Source organism: Macrotis lagotis, chromosome X (assembly GCF_037893015.1).
Source record: "Macrotis lagotis isolate mMagLag1 chromosome X, bilby.v1.9.chrom.fasta, whole genome shotgun sequence".
Taxonomy (NCBI): Eukaryota; Metazoa; Chordata; class Mammalia; order Peramelemorphia; family Peramelidae; genus Macrotis; species Macrotis lagotis.
The window spans coordinates 145630947-145651863 of NC_133666.1; the positions used below are offsets into that span (position 1 = coordinate 145630947).

Genomic DNA, 20917 nt, shown 5'->3' on the forward strand with positions numbered 1-20917 from the left:
CTAGCTACCCCCTCCTTCCAGTCTTAAATTCATGTTGCTATGATTCAGATGAGGTTGTGCAAGAAAAATTTACAATAGATAAAAGTCAGCATAGTAATATGAATAAGCAACATATAGTACTTTAAGATTCACAAAGGATTTTACAAATTTTATCTCATTTGGGGTTTAGAACAATCCTGGGGAATAGATTGTTTCCATTTTTACAGATGAGGAAACTGAGGAAGAAAGAAGTCGAGTGATTTATGATGCTGGATTTGAATATAGATTTTCCTGACTCCAGGTCCAGTACCTGCTTATTGTACTACCTGGTTGTCCCTGATACTCGTCTGAGAATGCCCACAAAGGAAAAGATTAAGTTCCTCAGTGATTTATTTTTGGTAAAGGACTGTTATAGGTTGAATTATTGACCTATGAGTTATTCCAAGACCCTAATGGACCTGGATAGATAAATATAAATTCTCCCTTGGGACAATACCCAAGAAATGCAATTATACTGGGAGTTTTTCATGAGTTCTGAGTTATTCAGTGTAGACCCCAGTTCTGGAACAATCCTTATTTCTTTGACCTTTCTTTTCCACAGTTCAGGTGGATTATAGAAAGGGTCTTGGAATTATCCAGGTGTGCCCTTTCCAAGGAGTGAAAAATGAAGCACTAAGAAAATTAACCTTTTCCTTTATGGATATTCCAGAGGAATCTCTGGGGCTTTCAAGAATGAAAGTTGGGGTAGCTAACTGGCACAGTGGATAGATCACAAGCCCTGGAGTCAGGAGGACCTGAGTTCAAATCCAGCATCAGACACTTAATAATTACCTAGTTGTGTGACCTTGGGCAAGTCACTTAACCCCATTGCCTTACAAAAAAAGGAATGAAAGTTAAAGGAGTCCTTCTGAATGGCATTTAATGCCAGGACACAGATCAGATTGAAAATTTGCCACCATTTCAACTTGGCTTGTCAATGCCATGGGGACACAGAATAAGTTGTGATGTACCCACCTGGGGCTAAAATAAAACATCAATCCTCCAACATCAAGCCTATTTGGAGGGTATTTCCCCCTAAACTTCACATCTTTTCCTGTTTAAGTGCCCTGGAGTAGAACAGCTTGACTTTGTCGAATGACCAATTTCATAAAAGAATCCAATTTCATTTCCAGTTAAGAAAAGCTGTTACTTTCTGGAAGGCTTCCAACATCTGCTTTTCAATGATCAAGCCCAGTCATCAGAAGGAATTCTGCCAAGAACTGAGAGGATTAAGAGGAGTCAGCTGGACTGAGATTTAAAAGCAGAATATTTGCCAGCAATAGCACCAGAATACATCCTGTCCCAAGGAGAAGAGGCTTCCCACCAAAAAAGCCCTAGTCCGGCTAAGGAAGAAATGCTAACCAGGCACTCAGAGGAAGCTGGGGAGACAGATGTACATTTGCAGTTTTTCATCATTTACTCAGGTATAGTATTAAAGGAGCATAGATTTAGGATGGAAATATGGAAAAGATTTTAGATGACAGTCAAATCCTTTTATAGATGAAGAAATTGAGACACAGAATGACTCTCCCGGGGTCACATAGTAATTATCTGTGACAGCATTTGAAATCAGGTCTTCTTGACTCCTATCCACAATGCCATGCTGCTTTCAAGTAGATGTAGTAGTGCCAGTGAAGTGTACTGGATGAGGAGTCATACAGCCTGGAACTATTCTGAGTTCTAATTGATGCGGTCCAGACTTATATAGTCTAGAACTCCCCTTCCGATGTTGTCTTTTCTCATTAGAGTGGAAGCTCCTTGAGAGCAGATATTGTCTTGCTTGAATTTTAGTTCTTGTGCTTAGCAGGATGATTTGTATATGTAAGTTTTTTTAATTTTTTTTAAATTTAAGGCAATGTGGGGTGGCTAGGTGGCACAGTGGATAAAGCACCAGCCTTGGAGTCAGGAGTACCTGGGTTCAAATCCAATCTCAGATACTTAATAATTACCTAGCTGTGTGGCCTTGGGCAAGCCACTTAACCCCATTTGCCTTGCAAAAACCTAAAAAAACAAAAAAAATTTAAGGCAATGGGGTTAAGTGCCTTGCCCAAGGTCACACAGCTAGGCAATTATTAAGTGTCTGAGGCCACATTTGAACTCAGGTCCTCCTGACTCCAGGGCTGGGTGCTCTATCTGCTGTGCCACCTAGCTGCTCCCTATATGTAAGTTTTTAAAAAATTCTCTCTTTCTACTTTTTTCCCTCCCTCCCTCCCTCCCTCCCTTCCTTCCTTCCTTCCTTCCTTCCTTCCTTCCTTCCTTCCTTCCTTCCTTCCTTCCTTCCTTCCTTCCTTCCTTCCTTCCTTCCTTCCTTCCTTCCTTCCTCCTTCCCTCCCTCCCACCCCTCTTCTTCATGTCTTTAGGTAAGTTAATTTGCTTCTTTGAGATTTAATTTTCTATATTTGTCATGTTTGCCTCATGACTTACTGGAATTAAATAAGATTGTGTCCCTGAAGCAACTATATATGTGAAAATTATGATTATCATTGATTATCTTTGCATTAACACAGGAAGCTCTCTTGTCTTCCAGTGATCATCCAGGTTTGTGTCTGCATGGCCATGGTGAATGCTTTGCTGGAAATGAAGAAGTGCTGAAGACATTATTGGGTAACAATTTGGTGATGTAGGAAACAATTCTACTCTTTATTGTTTTGAATTTGTTTTCTGCTTTTTAAAAAATTTTTGTAAGTTAATGGGTTTAAGCAACTTGCCTAAGTCAGTAGGTAATTATCAAGTTTTTGAGGTTACAGTTGAACTCAGGTCCTCCTGACTCCAGGGCAGGTGCTCTATCCACTGAGCCACCTAGCTGCCCCTCTTGTTTTGCCTTTGAAAAGCCTCCTAAACATTTGTTGTTTTTTTCCTTTTCTTTAGAAAGAGACTTCTTGACAGAAGTCTTCTTATCAGCCAATGATGAGTCAGTCTTACTGTAGGAGCAAGCTCATATTACCTGGCCCTCTTTTGCCTTCTAAAGTATAAAGAAACACAATGACATGCTAATAACAGAGGTAATAATGATGATAAATACTTCGCTCCAATTAATACTACCTTATAAATATATGCTAGCTAAGTCTCAGTGTAAATTATAAGTGATTCCCCTGAAGTGGTTGCATGAATTTGAACTCATACTATTTGAAAATACACATATGTAAAATATGATAATTGGTTTTTTAAATTGTTTTCAACCCAATGGAAATACATAGTGCCAATTCATATATGTGATCACTTCAAGAGATTCACTATTTGCAGTAATTGAGACCTAGATGGAGTGCTTTATGGTTGCCATTTGACTCTCATGAAACATTCTATCAATGAAGGCAGGTCAGATATTATGATCTCTGTTTTACAGAGGAGGATATTGGTTGAGAGGAGTTAAATCATTCCCCACAGTCATAGATCTAATTGATAGATGGCAAAGTTGAGAGTAGAATCCATGTCTTCTGACATAGATCTATTTTTTACTATGAGGTCACAGGGCATCTCTCATTCATTTGGTATATTTAAGATTATAGAATGTTAGGTCTAGAAGGGTTGTTAGAGAGTGGTATAATGAAGAATGCTGAGTAAGGAGCTAGACAATTTGGATTTAAATTGTGACTTTGCTGTTTATAATCTTTGTGATCTCAGATGAAACTCTTAAGCTCTCTGGGACTTAGCTATAAAATGAAGGGGTTGGGTAATAATAATAATAATAATAATGATAATAAATAATAATACTAATTAATAATAATAATAGTTAGTATCTACAGAGTGCCTTAAGGTTTTAAAGGACTTTTCAAAAGATTATCTTACTTTTATCCTGAAAGCAACCCTGGAAGGTTGTTGTTATTTTATAGATGAGGAAACTGAGGCTGAGAAGATAGATGACTTGGCCAGGGTCACACAGTTAGTGTCTGAGGGTGAATTTGAATTTAAGTCTTCCTTCCAAGTCAAGTGCTCTACCTACTATTTTATCAAACTACCTTCTAAGTAAGCTGTAAATGTATGATCAAGAAACAGTACAGTGATAACTCACTTGTCCAAGGTCACATAGCTAATTGGTGGAAAAATTGGAACTTTAGATCTCTTATTTCCCCATTCATACTTTCCCCACCTTGCCACAACTGCCTTCTTATACATAAAAAATAAAATGGCCTCTTAATCTATTCTTAGAGACAATGTGAGGCTTAGTGGATAGAGAGGTGGTCCTTCAGTTTTAAAGATCTGGGTTCCAAGTCCTGTCTTCCACACCTACTAGCTCTTTGGTCATGGAAAAGTCAAATGATTTTCTAAGACTAAAAGTTGCTAGTGAGTTGCCAGTCTACATTAGTAAAGGAATTTCCACACTGAGAGTTCCCCATACTATAGGAATCATACATCTAGGTTTTAAAAAGTTTATTCTCTCTTTGGTACTTTAGAAGTACTACTTTGTCTTTCCTTTAACTTCATTTTTTTTTTATAAATCATGGCAATCATACTCAAATTTTTCTTGGATAATAATGTTCCACATAGATAGGAAAGTCTTCCCTTAGCTCCTCTAAGTGACATTATCAATGAAAAAGGGAAACTTATGCTTTATGGGTTGCTACAAATAGAAACACATGGTGATCTGATCCTAAGTCTTCTTGATAATTTTTTTTAGGTTTTTTTGGTGAGGTAAATGAGGTTAAGTGGCTTGCCCAAGGCCACACAACTAGGTAATTACCAAGTGTCTGAGACTGGATTTGAACCCAGGTACTCCTGACTCCAAGGCCGGTGCTTTATCCACTACGCCACCTAGCCACCAGCCTTCTTGATAATTTTTTGAGGAAGTTAGCCTTTCCTTCTAATGAAAGTTAGTGATGTTTTTCTTTTTTATATGGAATTTTGTTGATTTTTATATCATCTATATTTTCCATTCCATTATGACCCCAACCCCCAGAAAGCCATCTTTTACAATAAAGAATAAAAGAGAGGAAGAAAAAAATTCATCAAAATTAATCAGTACAAAAGGACTCATCCTAAAATATATAGAAAACTGAGTCAAATTTCTAAGAATGCAAGTCATTCCCAAATTGATAAATGGTCAAAGGATATGAAAAGGCAATTCTCAGATAAAGAAATTAAAGCTATATATAGTCATGTGAAAAAAATGCTCTAAATCATTATTGATTAGAGAATACAAATTCAAACAATTCTGAGATACTACCTCACATCTATCAGATTGACCAATGTGACTAAAAAGAAAAATGAAAATGTTGGAAGAGATGTGGAATACTAAAGCAGTTAGGAGTTGGGAACTGATCCAATCTTTCTGGATATCAATTTGGAATTATGTCCAAAGGGAAATAAAACTATGCATACTCTTTGATCCAGCAACACTACTACTAGGTCCATATACCAAAGAGATAAAGAAAAAGGGTAAAAAAGCCCACATGTAAAAAAAAATTTGGGAGTGGCAAAGTATTGGAAATTAAAGGGATGTTCATAAATTGGAGAAGTGCTGAACAAATCACAGTATATGAATGTGATGGACACTATTGTTCTATAAGAAGTCATGAGGGACAGGACTTCAGAATAGCCCGTAAAGACTCATATGAATTGATGCTGAGTGAAGTGAGCAGAACCAGAAGAACATTATACACACTAATAGCAACACTGGGTGATGATCAGCTATAATGAATTTGTTCACTTCAGCCAAACAATAGTCAAAGGCAATTCTAAAAGACTTGTGATAGAAAATACCATCCATTATTCCAGAGAAGGAACTATGGAGTTTGAAGGTAGACTAAAGTTTACTAACTTCGATTTTTAAAAGTTGCCTTATGTTTAATTTTTACTATCTAATGTTTTATTTTGGATTTGATTTGATTCTTCTTTACATGTATAAACTATATTAGATTACTTTCTGTCAGAGGGAGGAGGAAAAATGTAAAATTCAAAACCTTGCAAAAATGATTGTTGAAAAGTACTATTGCAAATAAATAAACAAAATATTAAAAAAAATTAACCAGTATGTTGAAAGTCTGACATTACATGAAGTGTTCCATAATCATGGTCCCCCAATTCTACAAAAGGTAATCTAGTGATTCTAAAAAATTGCAATGATGTGGGTAGCAAAAGTAAAGTGAATTGGAGTGCTATGGTAATTATCTAGTTAATTCAGAATCACAAAAAGTTCAGTTGAAGACAAGAAGATTTTTTTCATCTTGAATTCCCTTAATTGTATGGTTTTTGCTGGTAACACTCACCTGTTAATTCCTCAACTCCTTTCTTTTCTTTTTTGTTGATAAATTAATCCAATAGTTTAGCTTAATCAAGAACATATTCTAAGGGAACACATGCACACCATGTAGTTACCGAAATTAAGCCATAGAATTGATCTTTAAGCAATCCAAATAGGGTGTAAAAGTGTTGAGTTATTGATAATTTTTTTTGAGACAAGAATCCATAAGGCTCATTAAAAGGATCTTACCTCAGAAAATCTTTGGATGTCCTGGGTGAGGGTTCCCACCCGTTTCCATTGGTAGTATTTTAGCAACTTCAAAATTGCAGGGTTGACAGCATTATCTGATGGCACAGTTCGGAAGAAATAAGGATATTTTTTCTTATCAGCTAGGACTGGTGTGGTGGCTGCGAATGAAAGCTGGAAAAAAAATAAACCAGAAAATATTCCTTTTAGACTGAGCTCAAAGCAGCTATATTCAGCTTAAGAACCAGAATAACACTAATATTATTTTTTGAATTGTAAGATTTACAGACTGTTTCCCTCACAATAGTTACATGAGGTAGACAGAACAAGTATTTTTATCCCTGTCTTGCAGATGGGGAAACTGAGCTTCAGAGAAATGGTTTTGGAGACAGTCACACAGCTATTAATGATTAAGACAGAAAACCTGAGGCTGACTCTTAGCTCTGCTATTTACTACCTGTCTGACCTTAGGTAAATCACTTTTTCCTATTCTTGTCCAGGTTCCTCAACTGTAAAAAAATGAAGAGATAGGTAAAAGAAATAAGCTCTCTCAGGGCAGGAATTCTTTTATTACTGTCTTTGTATCCTCTGTTTTAGTATAGTGCCTAGTGCACGGTAAATACTTAATAAACATTTGTTGCTTTTTTGCTTGATTGCTAAGGTCCTTTCCTACTCTACTGGAATTTCTCTTACTGCAGGAATAACTATCCTTCTTTGTTTTGTTTTTTGTTTTTGCAAGGCAAATGGGGTTAAGTGGCTTGTGCCCAAGGCCACACAGCTAGGTATTTATTAAGTGTCTGAGGTCGGATTTGAACTCAGGTACTCCTGACTCCAGGGCTGGTGCTCTATCCACTGTGCCACCTAGCCACCTAGCCGCCCCCTCCCTGAACTCTTTTCTATCAGTCATTCATTCCTTTTCTTACATGTTCAATCTCTACCTTTCCTGTGCTTAGGTTTTACTGTTTCAAAAAACAAACAACTCTGCTCTCAACCATTCCACCTCTTCAAACTAGAATCTTACTTCTCATTCCACAATTCAATGTCAAACTTCAAGGAAGAAAAATCTAGATATGGCCTCCACTTTGCCATCTTCTTATACCTTAACCTTTAGCAGTCTGGTTCCTATTCCCATGATTCTATTGAAACTATTTTCTCTGAGGTCACCAAGGGTATCCATATAACAAAATTCAATGATATTTTCTTAATGCTTATACTTTTTGAGTTCTCTGTGGTATCAAATATTCTTGAACATCCTCTTTTTTTCAACTTTTCTGTCCTCTTGGTTCTTTGCTTGTTTATTTTCCTAGTTTTTCTTTTATGTATTTAATCATCATTTTTCATATTCCTATTGTTTGGTCCTCGGTGTTCCTATTAACAGATGTTCTTTATAGTTCTATTCTTGGGCCTTTTTTCTCTTGACATCTTTATTCACTCCATGGCTTTAAATGTTACCTTTATGTGATAATTACCAAATGTATATCTTATTTTCCAAACTTAAATGAAATTTCTGAAAATACTTCCACTCCAAGGTCTCACAAGCACCTTAAATTCAATATGTTCAAAATTGAATTCATCTTACCCTCCTTTCAAAAATGTGTATTTACAGACTTTCTTGTTTCTGCTAATTTCCTTTATTATTATTATCATTATCATCATCATCATCATCATTATTATTATTATTATTTATTTTCACAAGGCAATGGGGTTAAGTGGCTTGCCCAAAGCCACACAGCTAGGTAATTATTAAGTGTCTGAGACTGGATTTGAACTCAGGTACTCCTGACTCTAGGGTTGGTGCTCTATCCATTGTGCCACCTAGCCGCCCCGTTTCTGCTAATTTCCATAGATTTGAAATTGAGGTCATCTTTGTCTCTTGACTTTCCTTCATTCCCCTCTCTAATCAATAACTTATGCTTTTTCTGTCTCCTCCTTTTCATTATCACTCCCAGTCCTTTAGTTCAGGTACTTTTTATCACTTGCTTTTGTCCATTATATGGAAGCTAGGTGGAAAAATAAACAGAATGCTGGTCTTAGATTCAAGAAGTCCTGAGTTTAAATCCTGCTTCAGATACTCTTTTTTTGTGCAACCCTTGAAAAGTTACTTAACCTGTATTTACCACATCCCTTATCTGTGAAACAATATAATTAAAGCACATTCTTCCTATAGTTGTGAGGATCATTGAAAAGAACAAATACAGTACTTCTTAAAAGTGCTTAAACTATTCTATAATGCTTGCTTTCATCATCATCATCATCATTCACTCATTTATTCTATTTTCAATCAACCCAATTAGAGTAAGAGAGATTCAGTGCATTGGATAGAGCACCGGTCCTGAAGTCAGGAGGACCTGAGTTCAAATCCGGCCTCAGACACTTAATAATTACCTAGCTGTGTGGCCTTGGGCAATCCACTTAACCCCATTGCCTTGCAAAAAAAAACCTTAAAAAAAAGAATTACAATAAGGGAGATTCATGTATAGTTCCCTTTCTGCTGTTTTAATTTCTAACTGAACAAATCACATCACTGGTTTATCTCATGAGTTTTTGACCTTTTAGTGGACTGTTTGTGGTCACAAGAAATCCATTCTACATGTAATTATAAATGTAGAGCTGTAAGAGATTTTTTAGAGGTTCCTAAGTCTAACTCTCCCCATTAGCATCATTTTATAGATATGGGAAGTGCATCTTGTCATTTTTGTTCATTCATTTCAGTCTCACCTGACTCTTCATGATCCTAGTTGGGATTTTTTTGGCAAAGCTCCTGGAGCCATTTGCCATTTCCTTGTTCACTCATTTTTACAGATGAGGAGACTGAAACAAACAGAGTTAAATGACTTGTCTAGGGTAACACAGCTAGTAAGTATCTGAGGCTAGATTTGAACTCAGAAAGATGAGTCTTCCTGACTTCAGGTCCTGTACTTTATCCATTGTGTCACCTGGATGCCCCTGGAAAAATGTATCATAAAAAGTTTGTGACTTGCGAACTTCAATTATATAACACAAAGATGGGACTTCTGACTCCAAATTCATCCTTCTTTCTACCAAGGTCTTTGTGTTGTTCATTGTTTTTGAATATCATCTTTTGACAATATCTCAGAGATATAAATATAGATATAGATAGATATCTATACACATGCCTGTATATACATGTATAGGGATTAGTTATCTGCATTTTTCTATAAACTTTGGGACTACATTGTATGTGATTCGTCATTGAAAACTGGAAACAAACCTGCTTGCCCATGACTAGTGGAGGGTTCTACAGTCTATCTCAATACAACAGAACTGGTAGCTTTATGAAGGGAGGTGGATAAGGTGACAGTGAGATTTTTCTGGGGGATCTGGCTGCTAAAACAGCATCATATGAACTTTTCTGTAAGTGCTTCATAACATGTCTCTACCCACCTTCAAGCACTCAGGACAGATTCTATAATTTCCTGGGCACTCTCTACTTGGCATCCATTTAACTGCTGTCACCACATCATATCACAAAAAGCGTGGAATATTTTCATGGTTGGCCTGAGAAATAGCATTTTATTTAGATGAAAGAGGCAGAAATTGATATAAACTTATTTGTTATAACTGTCATCAACTAGCAGTCTGTACTTTGGGTATGGTCTTTGAATTCAATTGGTAGCTTAACTTTCTGCCATCTATAATCTAGGCTTCAATCAATAGATCAAGAAACATTTATTAAGCATCTGCTATGATTATACTAGGAAACACCATATAATAAAGTCAGTAAACACAAAGTAATACATTTTGAGAGACTGAGACAAAAATGAAATACAGAGACAGAGACAGAGAGAAGCCAAGACAGAGGGGGCAGAGTCTGGTAAAAACTAGGGGCAGGAGAAGGGAAAGGAAAGGGAAAGGAAAGGTCTTCTATAGTAAGGGGGTAGCTGAATTGTACCTTGAAGGAAGCTGGGAATGCTATGAGGTGATAGCGAGGATGACATATTTTTGAGTCATGAGCACCATTTGTACAAAAATACAAAGGTGAGAGATGTACTGTCCTTCATGGGGAACAGCTGCCAGGCCAGTTTCTTTTTGCTTTTATCTGCAATCTTTATTCCATCATTCATTTTATAGCTCATTAATCCTAACCCAAATTGGCAGAATTATTTCACTCATTTTTTATAGCTCATTAGTTTTTTGATGCTCTCATAGTCTTGGTTTCTTCTTTCTTATCTTCAAATTGAAGATCCTCTCACCCAAGTGTACAGAACAGTACCTCAGTATTTAACAATCTTCTTGACTGAGTTTGTTTCTTTTCTTTTCTTTCTTTTTTTTTTTTTTAACAATTTCTAGGACTAGCATCCTGCTGATAATTTTATGGATGTTAGATGCTTCTTTATCTGATAACAGTTGTGTAAAAGGATTATCACTTAAAAATCATCTCAGTATCCTTTAAGGAACAATAGAACCCAAATCCACTTGTTTTTAAAAGAATTTCAAAATTTGAGTATAGTATTTCTATGGTTTGCTTTTTGATACACATTAAGGCTATGCAGTTGCTAGACTATGTAAAAATGCTACCAAACAATATTCAGAGATTTTTAAAGGGAAGTTAGGTAAGATAGGCAGGGAGGAAGGAGAACTATTAAAACCATTAAGATCCTAAAATTGTTAAAAAATTACCAAGCAAAAATCATACATTTGGAAAGAAATTATAGTACAGCAGATTGATACAGTGAGAGTTAAGCCTTAGTTCAACTGAATTCTACAGGTATTTATTTGTCTCCATAGGTGAGATGTCCAGGATTTATGACCTCACATATACCAGAGTGCAACTCAGAAATTTCTCCATTTCTTGTCAGAATACCCAATTTTATTCACAGTAAGATAGCAATGAGGATACCTGATTCATTGTATCTATCTGTAAAAGCTGACAGTAAAATCAATTCTGTTCTATGCCTACTTATTAGAAATTTTACTGTCTATCTTTGTTCAACCATATTGTAAACCTGCGCATTCTTGCTATGGCTAAATTTGTGTGTGTGTGTGTGTGTGTGTGTGTGTGTGTGTGTTTGAAATATATATATATATATACACACATGTATCTGTGTGTATATCTGAAATATAAAGTATTAAGAAACATTTGTTGAGAGATTGATTAAGCATGGTCCCTATTCCTTGCATTCCTTTATGTCCCTCTTCTAAATCTTCTGAGACAATTCTTGGGATCTTTATATTCTTAAGGAGGCATGGAAGTTATTTATGTCTACAAATAATTCAAATCCTGATTTCTATCTGAAATGTTTTCAGTAGTGATTAACAAACTTCTAGAAAAACCTCTAGTAGAAGAGAACTAACTACCTTCTGAGTCAGCTCATTCCATTTCTGGACGTTTTTCTTCCTTTGAGAAGTCTTTTTATTAAGGAATATAACCAGAATAGATTTGAAATTGTGGAGAGCAATTGTCAGTAAGGCCCTGTAAATTAGCAGGGTCTTGTTCAGAATAGCTCAACATTTTTATCTTCCAAGTTCAATATATTAATAAGATGTGTTCATCAGCTCTACTCCTTTGACCAAGAGCAATTAATGAACATGTGTATAAGTGAGTTTGGAGAGATGTTCCCAGTGTGATATGACCACTATCTTGTGCTTTTCTGACTTAAATTTCTTTAGGGGAAGTCCCATTCTTTTCCTATAGATAAGTATAATAACAATAGTCTGCATGTACATAGTGCTGCTTTAAGATTTGAAAAATGCTTTAAATTTTTTTACTCATGTGCATCTCACATTAACCCTTTTGAATAGGTGCTATTATTCCCATTTTACATGTGAAGAAACTAAGTCAGAGAAAGTTGAAATGGTTTACCCAGGGTTGTATAGCTAGTATGTGTCTAAGGCAAGATTTGAACTCAAGTCTTCCTGACTCCTAGTTTTTCCACTCTAACCATAGAACTATTTAGCTACTTCAATAATAATAGTTAATAAATAAATAAATAGACTTTAAGGTTTATGAAGCATTTAAATATGTTATTTCATTTGATCTCGACATTAATACTGTGAGGTATACCTTAAGGATTCTGGATCCAATCTTTAATTCTGAAATTGTTTAGCTTGAATATTTTTTTAAAAAATTTAAAAATGTTAAAGAAATTTTCCTTTAAGGTGAACTGACATCTGTCTCCTTATAACTTTTACTCCTTGGTTACAGTTTTGCCCTTTGATACTAAAACAGAACAAGTCTAAGCTCTCTTTTTTCACATGCTCCCTCCTAGGCTTTTTTTTTCTAGGCTAGATGTCTCCAGTTCCTTTTTTTTTTAAACCAATGCTCATATAAGAAATTCACTGTTAGTCAAAATAAGGTCCAGGATAGCAGCTTCCCTCATTACTTCTTTCACTTTTCTTTTTAAATTTTTATTTATTTAAGGCAATGGAGTTGTGACTTGCCTAAGTTCACACAGCTAGGCATTTATTAAGAGTCTGAGGTCAAAACTGAACTCAGTTCCTCCTGACTCTAGGGCCCGTGCTCTATCTATCCACTGATCCACCTAGCTACTCCTTCCTTCACTTTTTGAAGAATGAAATTGTTATTAAGATTTCTCCAAATCGCTAATAATAAGCAAAATGCAAATTAAAATTCTAATGCTTTACTTCATTTCCTTCAAAGTCTAAAAGAAGATAAAAGGTACAAATAGTCAATATTTGCAGGGCTTTAAGAAAATGCAAATACTAAAACAATATTGAACTGTGAATGGGTCTAAATTATTTGGAAAACAGTTTGAAATTATGTGATAAAGATGACTAACCTGTTCATATCCTCCAACCCATTACTGGGCATATATCCAAAGGAGGTCAAAGATGGAAAGAAAGGCCCTATAAATAATAAAATATTAATAGCAGTACTTTTGTGGTGGCAAATAAGTTGAAAGCAAAGTGAGTACCCATCATTTAAGGAAAATTCTAAACAAAATATGGTACTTAAATGTAATGGACTATTATATCATAAGAAATGATGAATAAGAAAAATTAGAAGAAATTGGAAGACTTTGAACTGATACAAGAGGAAAGTGGGCAAAATCATGTGAAAAATATACATAATGAGTATAATAATGTTAATGAAAACGATATTGAGAGTCAGTCAAATTTTGATGGATGGTGACCCATTTCAGACCTAAAGGACTCATGACAAAATATAGCCTACCTTTTCTCAAGTGAAAAGGATGGCCCTATGAGTGTGGAGTGTGGTAGATGATGTCACATGCATCTGCTGTATCTGGGTTTGGCAAGTATTTTCCATTGTTAACAAGGGAGAGTTCAGTGGGGATGAGGTTAAAATCTACACATACAACTTAAAAAAATTATCATTAAGGCAAACCAGGAATTTATTAGTCACATTGCTTTTGGCAGAGAAAAGGCTCTAGGAGATGCTTAGACAAGTTAAATCCTCAATTACTACTACATCATAGATCTTTGTCAAGAATATGATCTGCATCCTGAATGCTTCATTTATTTTTTTTCTTTTATCCTCTTGGTCTATTAGTATACTTCTGTTTATTGCACACTTTCTCCTTTCTTTATTGATCTTTACCCAAATACTTTCAACTATAACTATTTTCTTATTCCCTGAATTTCCTCACTTGCAATAATACTTCTCCCATGCTCTGTGGTGAGATGATATATAAGAAAACTCAGAAAAAAGGTGAAGATCACGAAAAATAGATATGAAAGAGTATTATACTCAGGTATGGGGGGGAGGAAGGGGAGAATGACTGGAAAACATCCATGGAAGTGGAAGATGCAATATTAAGTCATGAAAATAACTGGCATCTAGTTAGGTTAAAATAAACAGAGCTTTAAAAAGAGGGAAATATAAACTGAAAAGTTAGGCTGGGGATCAGAATGTGGAGGTCCTTAAATGCCACACATAAAGGTGTACAATTTTATTCTAGAAACAATAGGGATCCATTGAATGTTTTTGCTCAATACAATAATTTGATCAGTCTTGTGAGGCTGAAGAATATGAAGAATGTTTTAGAGGCTGTGTGGAGAATGGGTTCTATATGAGGAAGGCTGAAGGTAGAGAGATAAAAATAGTTTTTAAAATAGTTTGGGCAAGAGGTGGTGTCTGCCTAAGTTAAGGTAATAGACAAGGCAGGGAATAATTGAATAGTTGGGAGAAATGCTGTATATAGAGAATTATCAGGACTTGACAACTAATATATGTGGTTGTTGGTCCTTTCTTCTCAAAGAGGACCATGACTTCAGGGATGTAATGCCATGACATGCAAGTGAAGTGGATTTAAGTGAGGAAGAACTGTGCAAAGTCACCAACCTCACTTTTGCCAATGAAGTCATCTGGGTTCAGTGACCAGATATGGATTAGGATGACTAGAGATGACCCTGGATACATATGGTAGGTGAAAGAGGTGTGAACAGTCAATATTATGAGCAATGGTGGCTAGGAGAATTAAAAGAAGTACAGAACCAAGAATAGAGAGCTCAACTTGTTCTCAGGTAATAATTAGCTATGACAGACTGGGCTAGTTATATACATACACACACACACACACACACACACACACACACACACACATATATATATAATATATATAAGCTCACCTATATATATAGAGAGAATGATCCAATATTATGTCACAGGATTATTTTGGACATCAAAGGAGATATTTCACATGAAACAACTAGTAGCGGTAGCTCTTCTCAAGCTATAGGTGTCTATAATTTTCCCACATGGAAGGAAGGAAGTGAAGGTATACTGAAATACTGGGATTTCATAAAGAGCAATTGTCAGGATCATGACAAATTTTGAGCACCAGATAGGGTCATAAGAAGGACAACTGTATTTTGAAGTTCTTTCCCTATTTGTCCGCCTATGGGATAAATTTAAAGGCATGAACAAATTGTGTCACATCTCCACTTCAAATATTTATATGGATCATCTGTGCCCAACCTGTGGTAGAGAATCCTGAGCTCACATTGATCTAATCAACCACAGTTGGATACTATACTTTGAACTCAATACAGTGATATCATTTTGGTCCTCTTTGAGCATGAAGGTCAAGGACCACCAACTTATGGGGACTATCTGATGATCAGACATCTGTGGGTAAGAGATGGCTGCATACAAGTTGTCCTGGAAGCTCTGGCAGCCTGGTTGGCAGGAATTCTAAAGAAATATGCCAGAGACATGCAGAAAGAAATGTGAGATAACACTCGAGGATCCCAATTCTTGGGGCAGCTAGCTGCGATATTTGGTGGCAGCCTTGGTTAGCTGGCAGATAAAATTTTAGAGTAGTTATTACAGAGTCCAGAAGTAGAGTGCTTTTCCACAGCTCAAGGTAGGGAGCAGCTGACAGTGAGATAATTTTATTCTTTCCCTGTGGCACTTTGAAAGTGGAACACTGAAGAGTACTTCCCTTAAGAGTTACTCAGGTGTATATGTGAGAATCAGACACAAAATTCAGGGATATGGGAAAGGAGAGAAGAAAAAATATAGACCCCACTTAAGAGTGACTGAACTCACCTCTACAGTTTTAATGTTTTATCTTGTACTTTCTACTTTGCTCAGTAAATATCTGAGGGAATAATCTTTCAAGTCCTGTGATATCAACAAAGAGATTACAATATCAATGGGATAGGAGTGAACATGACTTAGATTATGAATGATTATTTGGTATGTATTCATACTCTTAGAATGAATAGAATCCAGGCTGGAACATTAACAGAAAAGTTGGGAGTCATGGGACCCACCCAAGTTTCATCTGTCCATGTGAGGATGGGATCAATAAGGAACTTTTGAACCTGGAGACTCTGAGTCTTACTTTCACACACACACACACACATACATACACACACACACAAACACACACACAGGCACACACACATACACACACATATATGTATATGAAGCAAGCTGAAGAAGCTGTCTTCTTAGAACACTATCTGAGCTGAAATTTTCAGTCTTGCCTTAAACTCTTTGTTGCCAATGTAAAACAAGTGCACCAGTAGATAGGAACAATACCCCCCTTTTACATATGGGAGCTCACCCACTGGAATGTACATTTTTGGAATTCTGGGTGTTTAGAACTTAAGGCTATTTTCTTTCAGCTAGAATTTTTTCATTTCACTGAAATTTTTTTTATTTCAATTTTAGAATCTTTTAAATATTTTTCATCACTAAAAGCACTTCATAATCTAGGATTTATTTTTTCCCATTCTAATGCCCTTTTCTGATAATCCAGAATGACTCAAAGGAACCCAAATCCATCAGACATGAAACATTGTGATTATCAATGTGTTGTTGCCTACAGTGGTATTGACTGATGTTAATCTTCACTGCTTGAAGCTAGGTGTCTGATGCTGCTTAATTGCATTTGGCATTGCCATTACATGCCTCATCATATGTTATTGCTTCTGAACATTTGCATGCTCTATAACTTATTACTGCATGATAGTGTTTGTTGTTTTTGGACACCAGCTTCATTATTACTCTGTGGAATACAATTTAAACTAGAATGGAAGTCAGAATTTTATTAATTTGGTGTGAAGTAGTGGACATAGAAACAGAGAGGACTTTAAATTCAGGAACTATTTTGTAAATTAAAAATAAGAATATTGTATGTATTGAAGGGCAATATTAGAAAATGTGGGGTAGTGTGAAGTGATTATTAACCTGCATGAGATAGTAGATGGTGATGAGTCTGTATCTTTTTCATTACAAGTTTCCAAGTTAAAAACCTTCCCAAGAAAGAACCTATGTTACTCTGGAAAGAAATCACTATAAGTTTGGTTTATTTATGACCCAAAGCAATATAGAACTTGAAAAGATACTACATAGGAAAAGTAATAAGCTACTAGAACGCAATAAAAGATCAGCTTTTATATTTGTGAAAAATGTGAAGGCTGCAAGATCTAAAATATATGGCAGGAATTTATGCTAAAATTAGAAACACAATTTGAAAGTGGTAAAGAGGTGCAGAAGGCATGTGCTAAGTTGCTCCTGACCACTGTTGAACGTAGAGGAGAGAGGCCTAAATGAATTTGTGGTGTAAATTGATAGTCTACCATAGTGAAAGGAAAAATAGAATTTGAATAAGTAGACCAGGTCAAACTGGTACAAGTGGTCAGAAGTCTGCTAAGCTATAGGGAAGTTAGTGCACAGAATCCAGTCTCAGACACTTGACCCTTAATAGCTTTATGACCTTTGGGCAAGTCACCTAACCCTGATTGCATCACATCTAGTACCATCTCCAATCATCCTGATTTATATCTTGCTGCTGGACTCACATGACTCTGGAGGAGAAAGAGAGATTAATGACATAATACAGCACACCCTCATTCAAATTCAATTCATGTGCTTGACATGGCTTCACCTCCCCTGATGTCATGCTCTTTTGTTTTTTTTTGAGAATGAAGGACAAAAAATATCAAGAGAGAAATGAAATAACTAGATTATGAACAGTTGCTAGAAAAAGCAAATTCCTCCAAGAGTGTCCTAACAGGAAATCCTGACTTCAACTGGCTCCAAAATATATTCTCAGGTATGAGTCACAAAGGCAAGGCAAGAGACCATGAATGGTCAGTCAGGAACCTGTAGAAAAACCTATGAGACAAAAGTTACAACAATATAATGTAAACACTCCTGACTAAGGACATTTGAAGAGCCAAAAAGAAATATCTTCAGATACAATTATGATCTATATGGCTATTCTTGTTAAAATATGATAATGTTTTAGAAGCTAAATTCTAAGAAATGCTTTTGGAAAATGAGGTTAGTACTAGGAATAGAGATTACCATGGAGTCTTCAAAATTTATCCTGATTTGATCACCTCATATTTCTGGGTCTATTCCACTTAGACCCAAAAGACTTCCTGGAGAATTGATTGTCAAGTTTGAAAATGTAGTGTCCCTGTTGTTTTGGACAGTGGATCCTTAGTGATTGTGGTCAAGCAATTTTATTAGAGACACATGAGAAAAATGCCTTTATAGATGATGAAAGAATTAGGACTCTATGAACGTACAAGGACATACATGAGTGACATCAGAATGATGTCTAAAGTTTGATACAGCAATCCTTGGTATCAATAAGAAGTTAGACACTTTGACTTTATCTGTATAGATAAAACAAATTTCTCTGGAATATGAATGTTGAATGGGACCAACTGTAGCCTATTCAAAATAATAGCATGATACTAGAAGCAGGATGAGACATGCAACCATGATTGTTTATATACTCATACAACTCATAAGAAGATATATAAAGGTGATGACAGAAAATATCACAAGAGCATTGATTCTCCATCTGAGAAGTGAATCAGAGAAGTCTGACTTTGTTGACTCTATACTTCCAGAAGAATGGAAGAATTCATTGAGCAAAGACTTAGGAAGTAGACTTGTTGCATTTGTGAATTATGATCACAGAGCAACCCACAAAATCCTTTTTCCAGACCCTTGAATTTCTCTAGAGCAAATTCATAGGATTAGCCTGCAATTTAAAACATAACCAATAATCTGAAAGGATAAATTATTGGTGAGTAAAATTATTTTTGAATCATTAGTTCCTATGAATTATCTATATTTTTAGTAGAGAAGATTGGGGAAAATGCAATATTGTTGTTATTGAATTTTTAATTAGAGAACAAAAGATAGTCATTGCATCATGACAAGAGTTCAAGATATTTTTGGTGGCTAATAGTTGTCAGTTTTGGATTAATTAATCAAACTACCATCAGAAGCATTTGGTAGAAGAAGATAAGAAGAAGACAGCTTCCATCTGCCCACCTGGATTCTACCAGTTTGAACATAAACTCCAAGACGTCTTGGGGCACCTGTCATTTTTAAAAATAAATTTCCACATTATGGAGAATGTCATTTGCAGATACAAGTTAGATGAATATGTCAGGGCAACTGATTGATCTCATAGTCTTAATTTAAGGTGGTCATTCAATTTGGGTGATTAGAAATAAGTTTATTAACTAAATTCTAAAAACTTTCTGCTTAGAGAGAAGTGCAAAGATAAAGAACTCTCTCCAACTTTTGAAAAATCTCCCTGATCCTTTTTTTTAAATTAAAGTTTTTTTTATCAATCAATAAAAATTCTCTTTTTTCTCACCCACCCCGAAAGAAAAACAGAACTTCTGTTATGAACAGGTATAGTCAAGCAAAAAAGATCCCTATATATGCCATGTTCCAAAAGAAATGTCTCAGTCTACACTTTGAGTCTATCAACTCTCTATCAGGAATTGGGTAGTATGTTTCATCATGAGTCCTCTGATTAGTTATTGTATCAATTGGAGTTCTTAACTCTTCCAAATGTTGTTTATTTATTCTTTCTATAATATTTTTGTTACAGCATAAATTTTCCTGGTTCTACTTATTTTATTCTTCCCAGATTTCTCTGAAACTATCTCCTTCATAATTTTTTAGAGTGTAATGTCTTATCACATTCAGGTACCATGAGTTGTTTATTTTCTAACACACCTTCTCATTTTCCAAATTTTCACCAGTATAAAAAAAGTAGCTATAAATAATATTAGGTACCATATATTGGTATTTTTTCCTCTTTCTTTTGATGTCTTTGGGGATAAAAACCAAAGATTTCTGAATTAAAAGGTATTCACAGTTTAATAGCTCCTGGGGTATAGTTCCAAATTTCTTTCCAGAATGACTGTATCAGTTCATAGTTCCATTAGCAAAATTTTCCCATAATACTTCCAACATTCATCATTTTTCTTTTTCTTTTTTGTCAGATTTGTCAATCTGATAGGTTTGGAGATAGAACTTGCAGAATTGTTTTAATTTTAATTTCTCTAATCATTAAAGATTTATAGCATTTTTCATATTGACTCTTTATAGCTTGGATTTCTTCCTCTGAAAAAATCTTATTCATGTGCTTTGACATTTATTTTATCAATTGATGACCATCCTTGTTTATTCTTATAAATTTGAATGACTTCCCTATATATCTTTGGAACAAGACCATTTTCAGAGAAACTTACTGCAAAGATTCCCTTTGACCCCAATCTCCACACCTTTTATCACTTTCTCTTTCAATTTTAACCTCATTGGTTTTGTTTAAACAAAAACTTTAATTTTATGTAGTCAAAATTGTAAATTTCACTATCTGTGATCTATATCTGTTATGGCCATGAACTTTTCCCTTATACATAGAATGGACAATGTCTTCCTTTATCCTCTAATTTATTAATTATATAATCTTTTATATTTGTAATATGTCCATTTGGAGCTTATCTTTATATATGGTGTGAGATGCTGGTTTCTACTAAAATGCTTTTCTGTTTCCCCAGCAGTTTTTGTTGAATAGTGAGCTTTTATTCAAGTAGCTAGATCTTTGAGTTTATCAAATACTAGGTTGTTGTTCTTGTTTGCTTTGTCTATATTGTATGCTTAATATTTTCCCACTAATCATTCCCTCTGTTTCTTTACCAGTGCTAAATGGTTTTTGATAATTACTGCCTTGTAGTACAGTGAAATCTGATATT

At 35.3% G+C, this 20917-nt stretch overlaps 1 protein-coding gene and 1 long non-coding RNA gene across 6 annotated transcripts in view; one reads left to right on the plus strand and one right to left on the minus strand.

The window, feature by feature from the left end:
- The window catches only part of GABBR2 (gamma-aminobutyric acid type B receptor subunit 2), an 879763-nt gene that overhangs the window by 382534 nt on the left and 476312 nt on the right, over window positions 1-20917 (minus strand). The window contains exon 3 of the mRNA XM_074207949.1: window positions 6446-6616. Coding sequence (XP_074064050.1) covers window positions 6446-6616 — 171 coding nt within the window. The remainder of the gene's footprint in view (window positions 1-6445; window positions 6617-20917) is intronic.
- The window catches only part of LOC141502941 (uncharacterized), a 172127-nt gene that overhangs the window by 100462 nt on the left and 50748 nt on the right, over window positions 1-20917 (plus strand). For all 5 annotated transcript variants that reach the window (XR_012472726.1, XR_012472724.1, XR_012472725.1 and 2 more), the window contains 2 exons: window positions 1152-1442; window positions 2546-2622. This is a non-coding gene — a long non-coding RNA (uncharacterized LOC141502941). The remainder of the gene's footprint in view (window positions 1-1151; window positions 1443-2545; window positions 2623-20917) is intronic.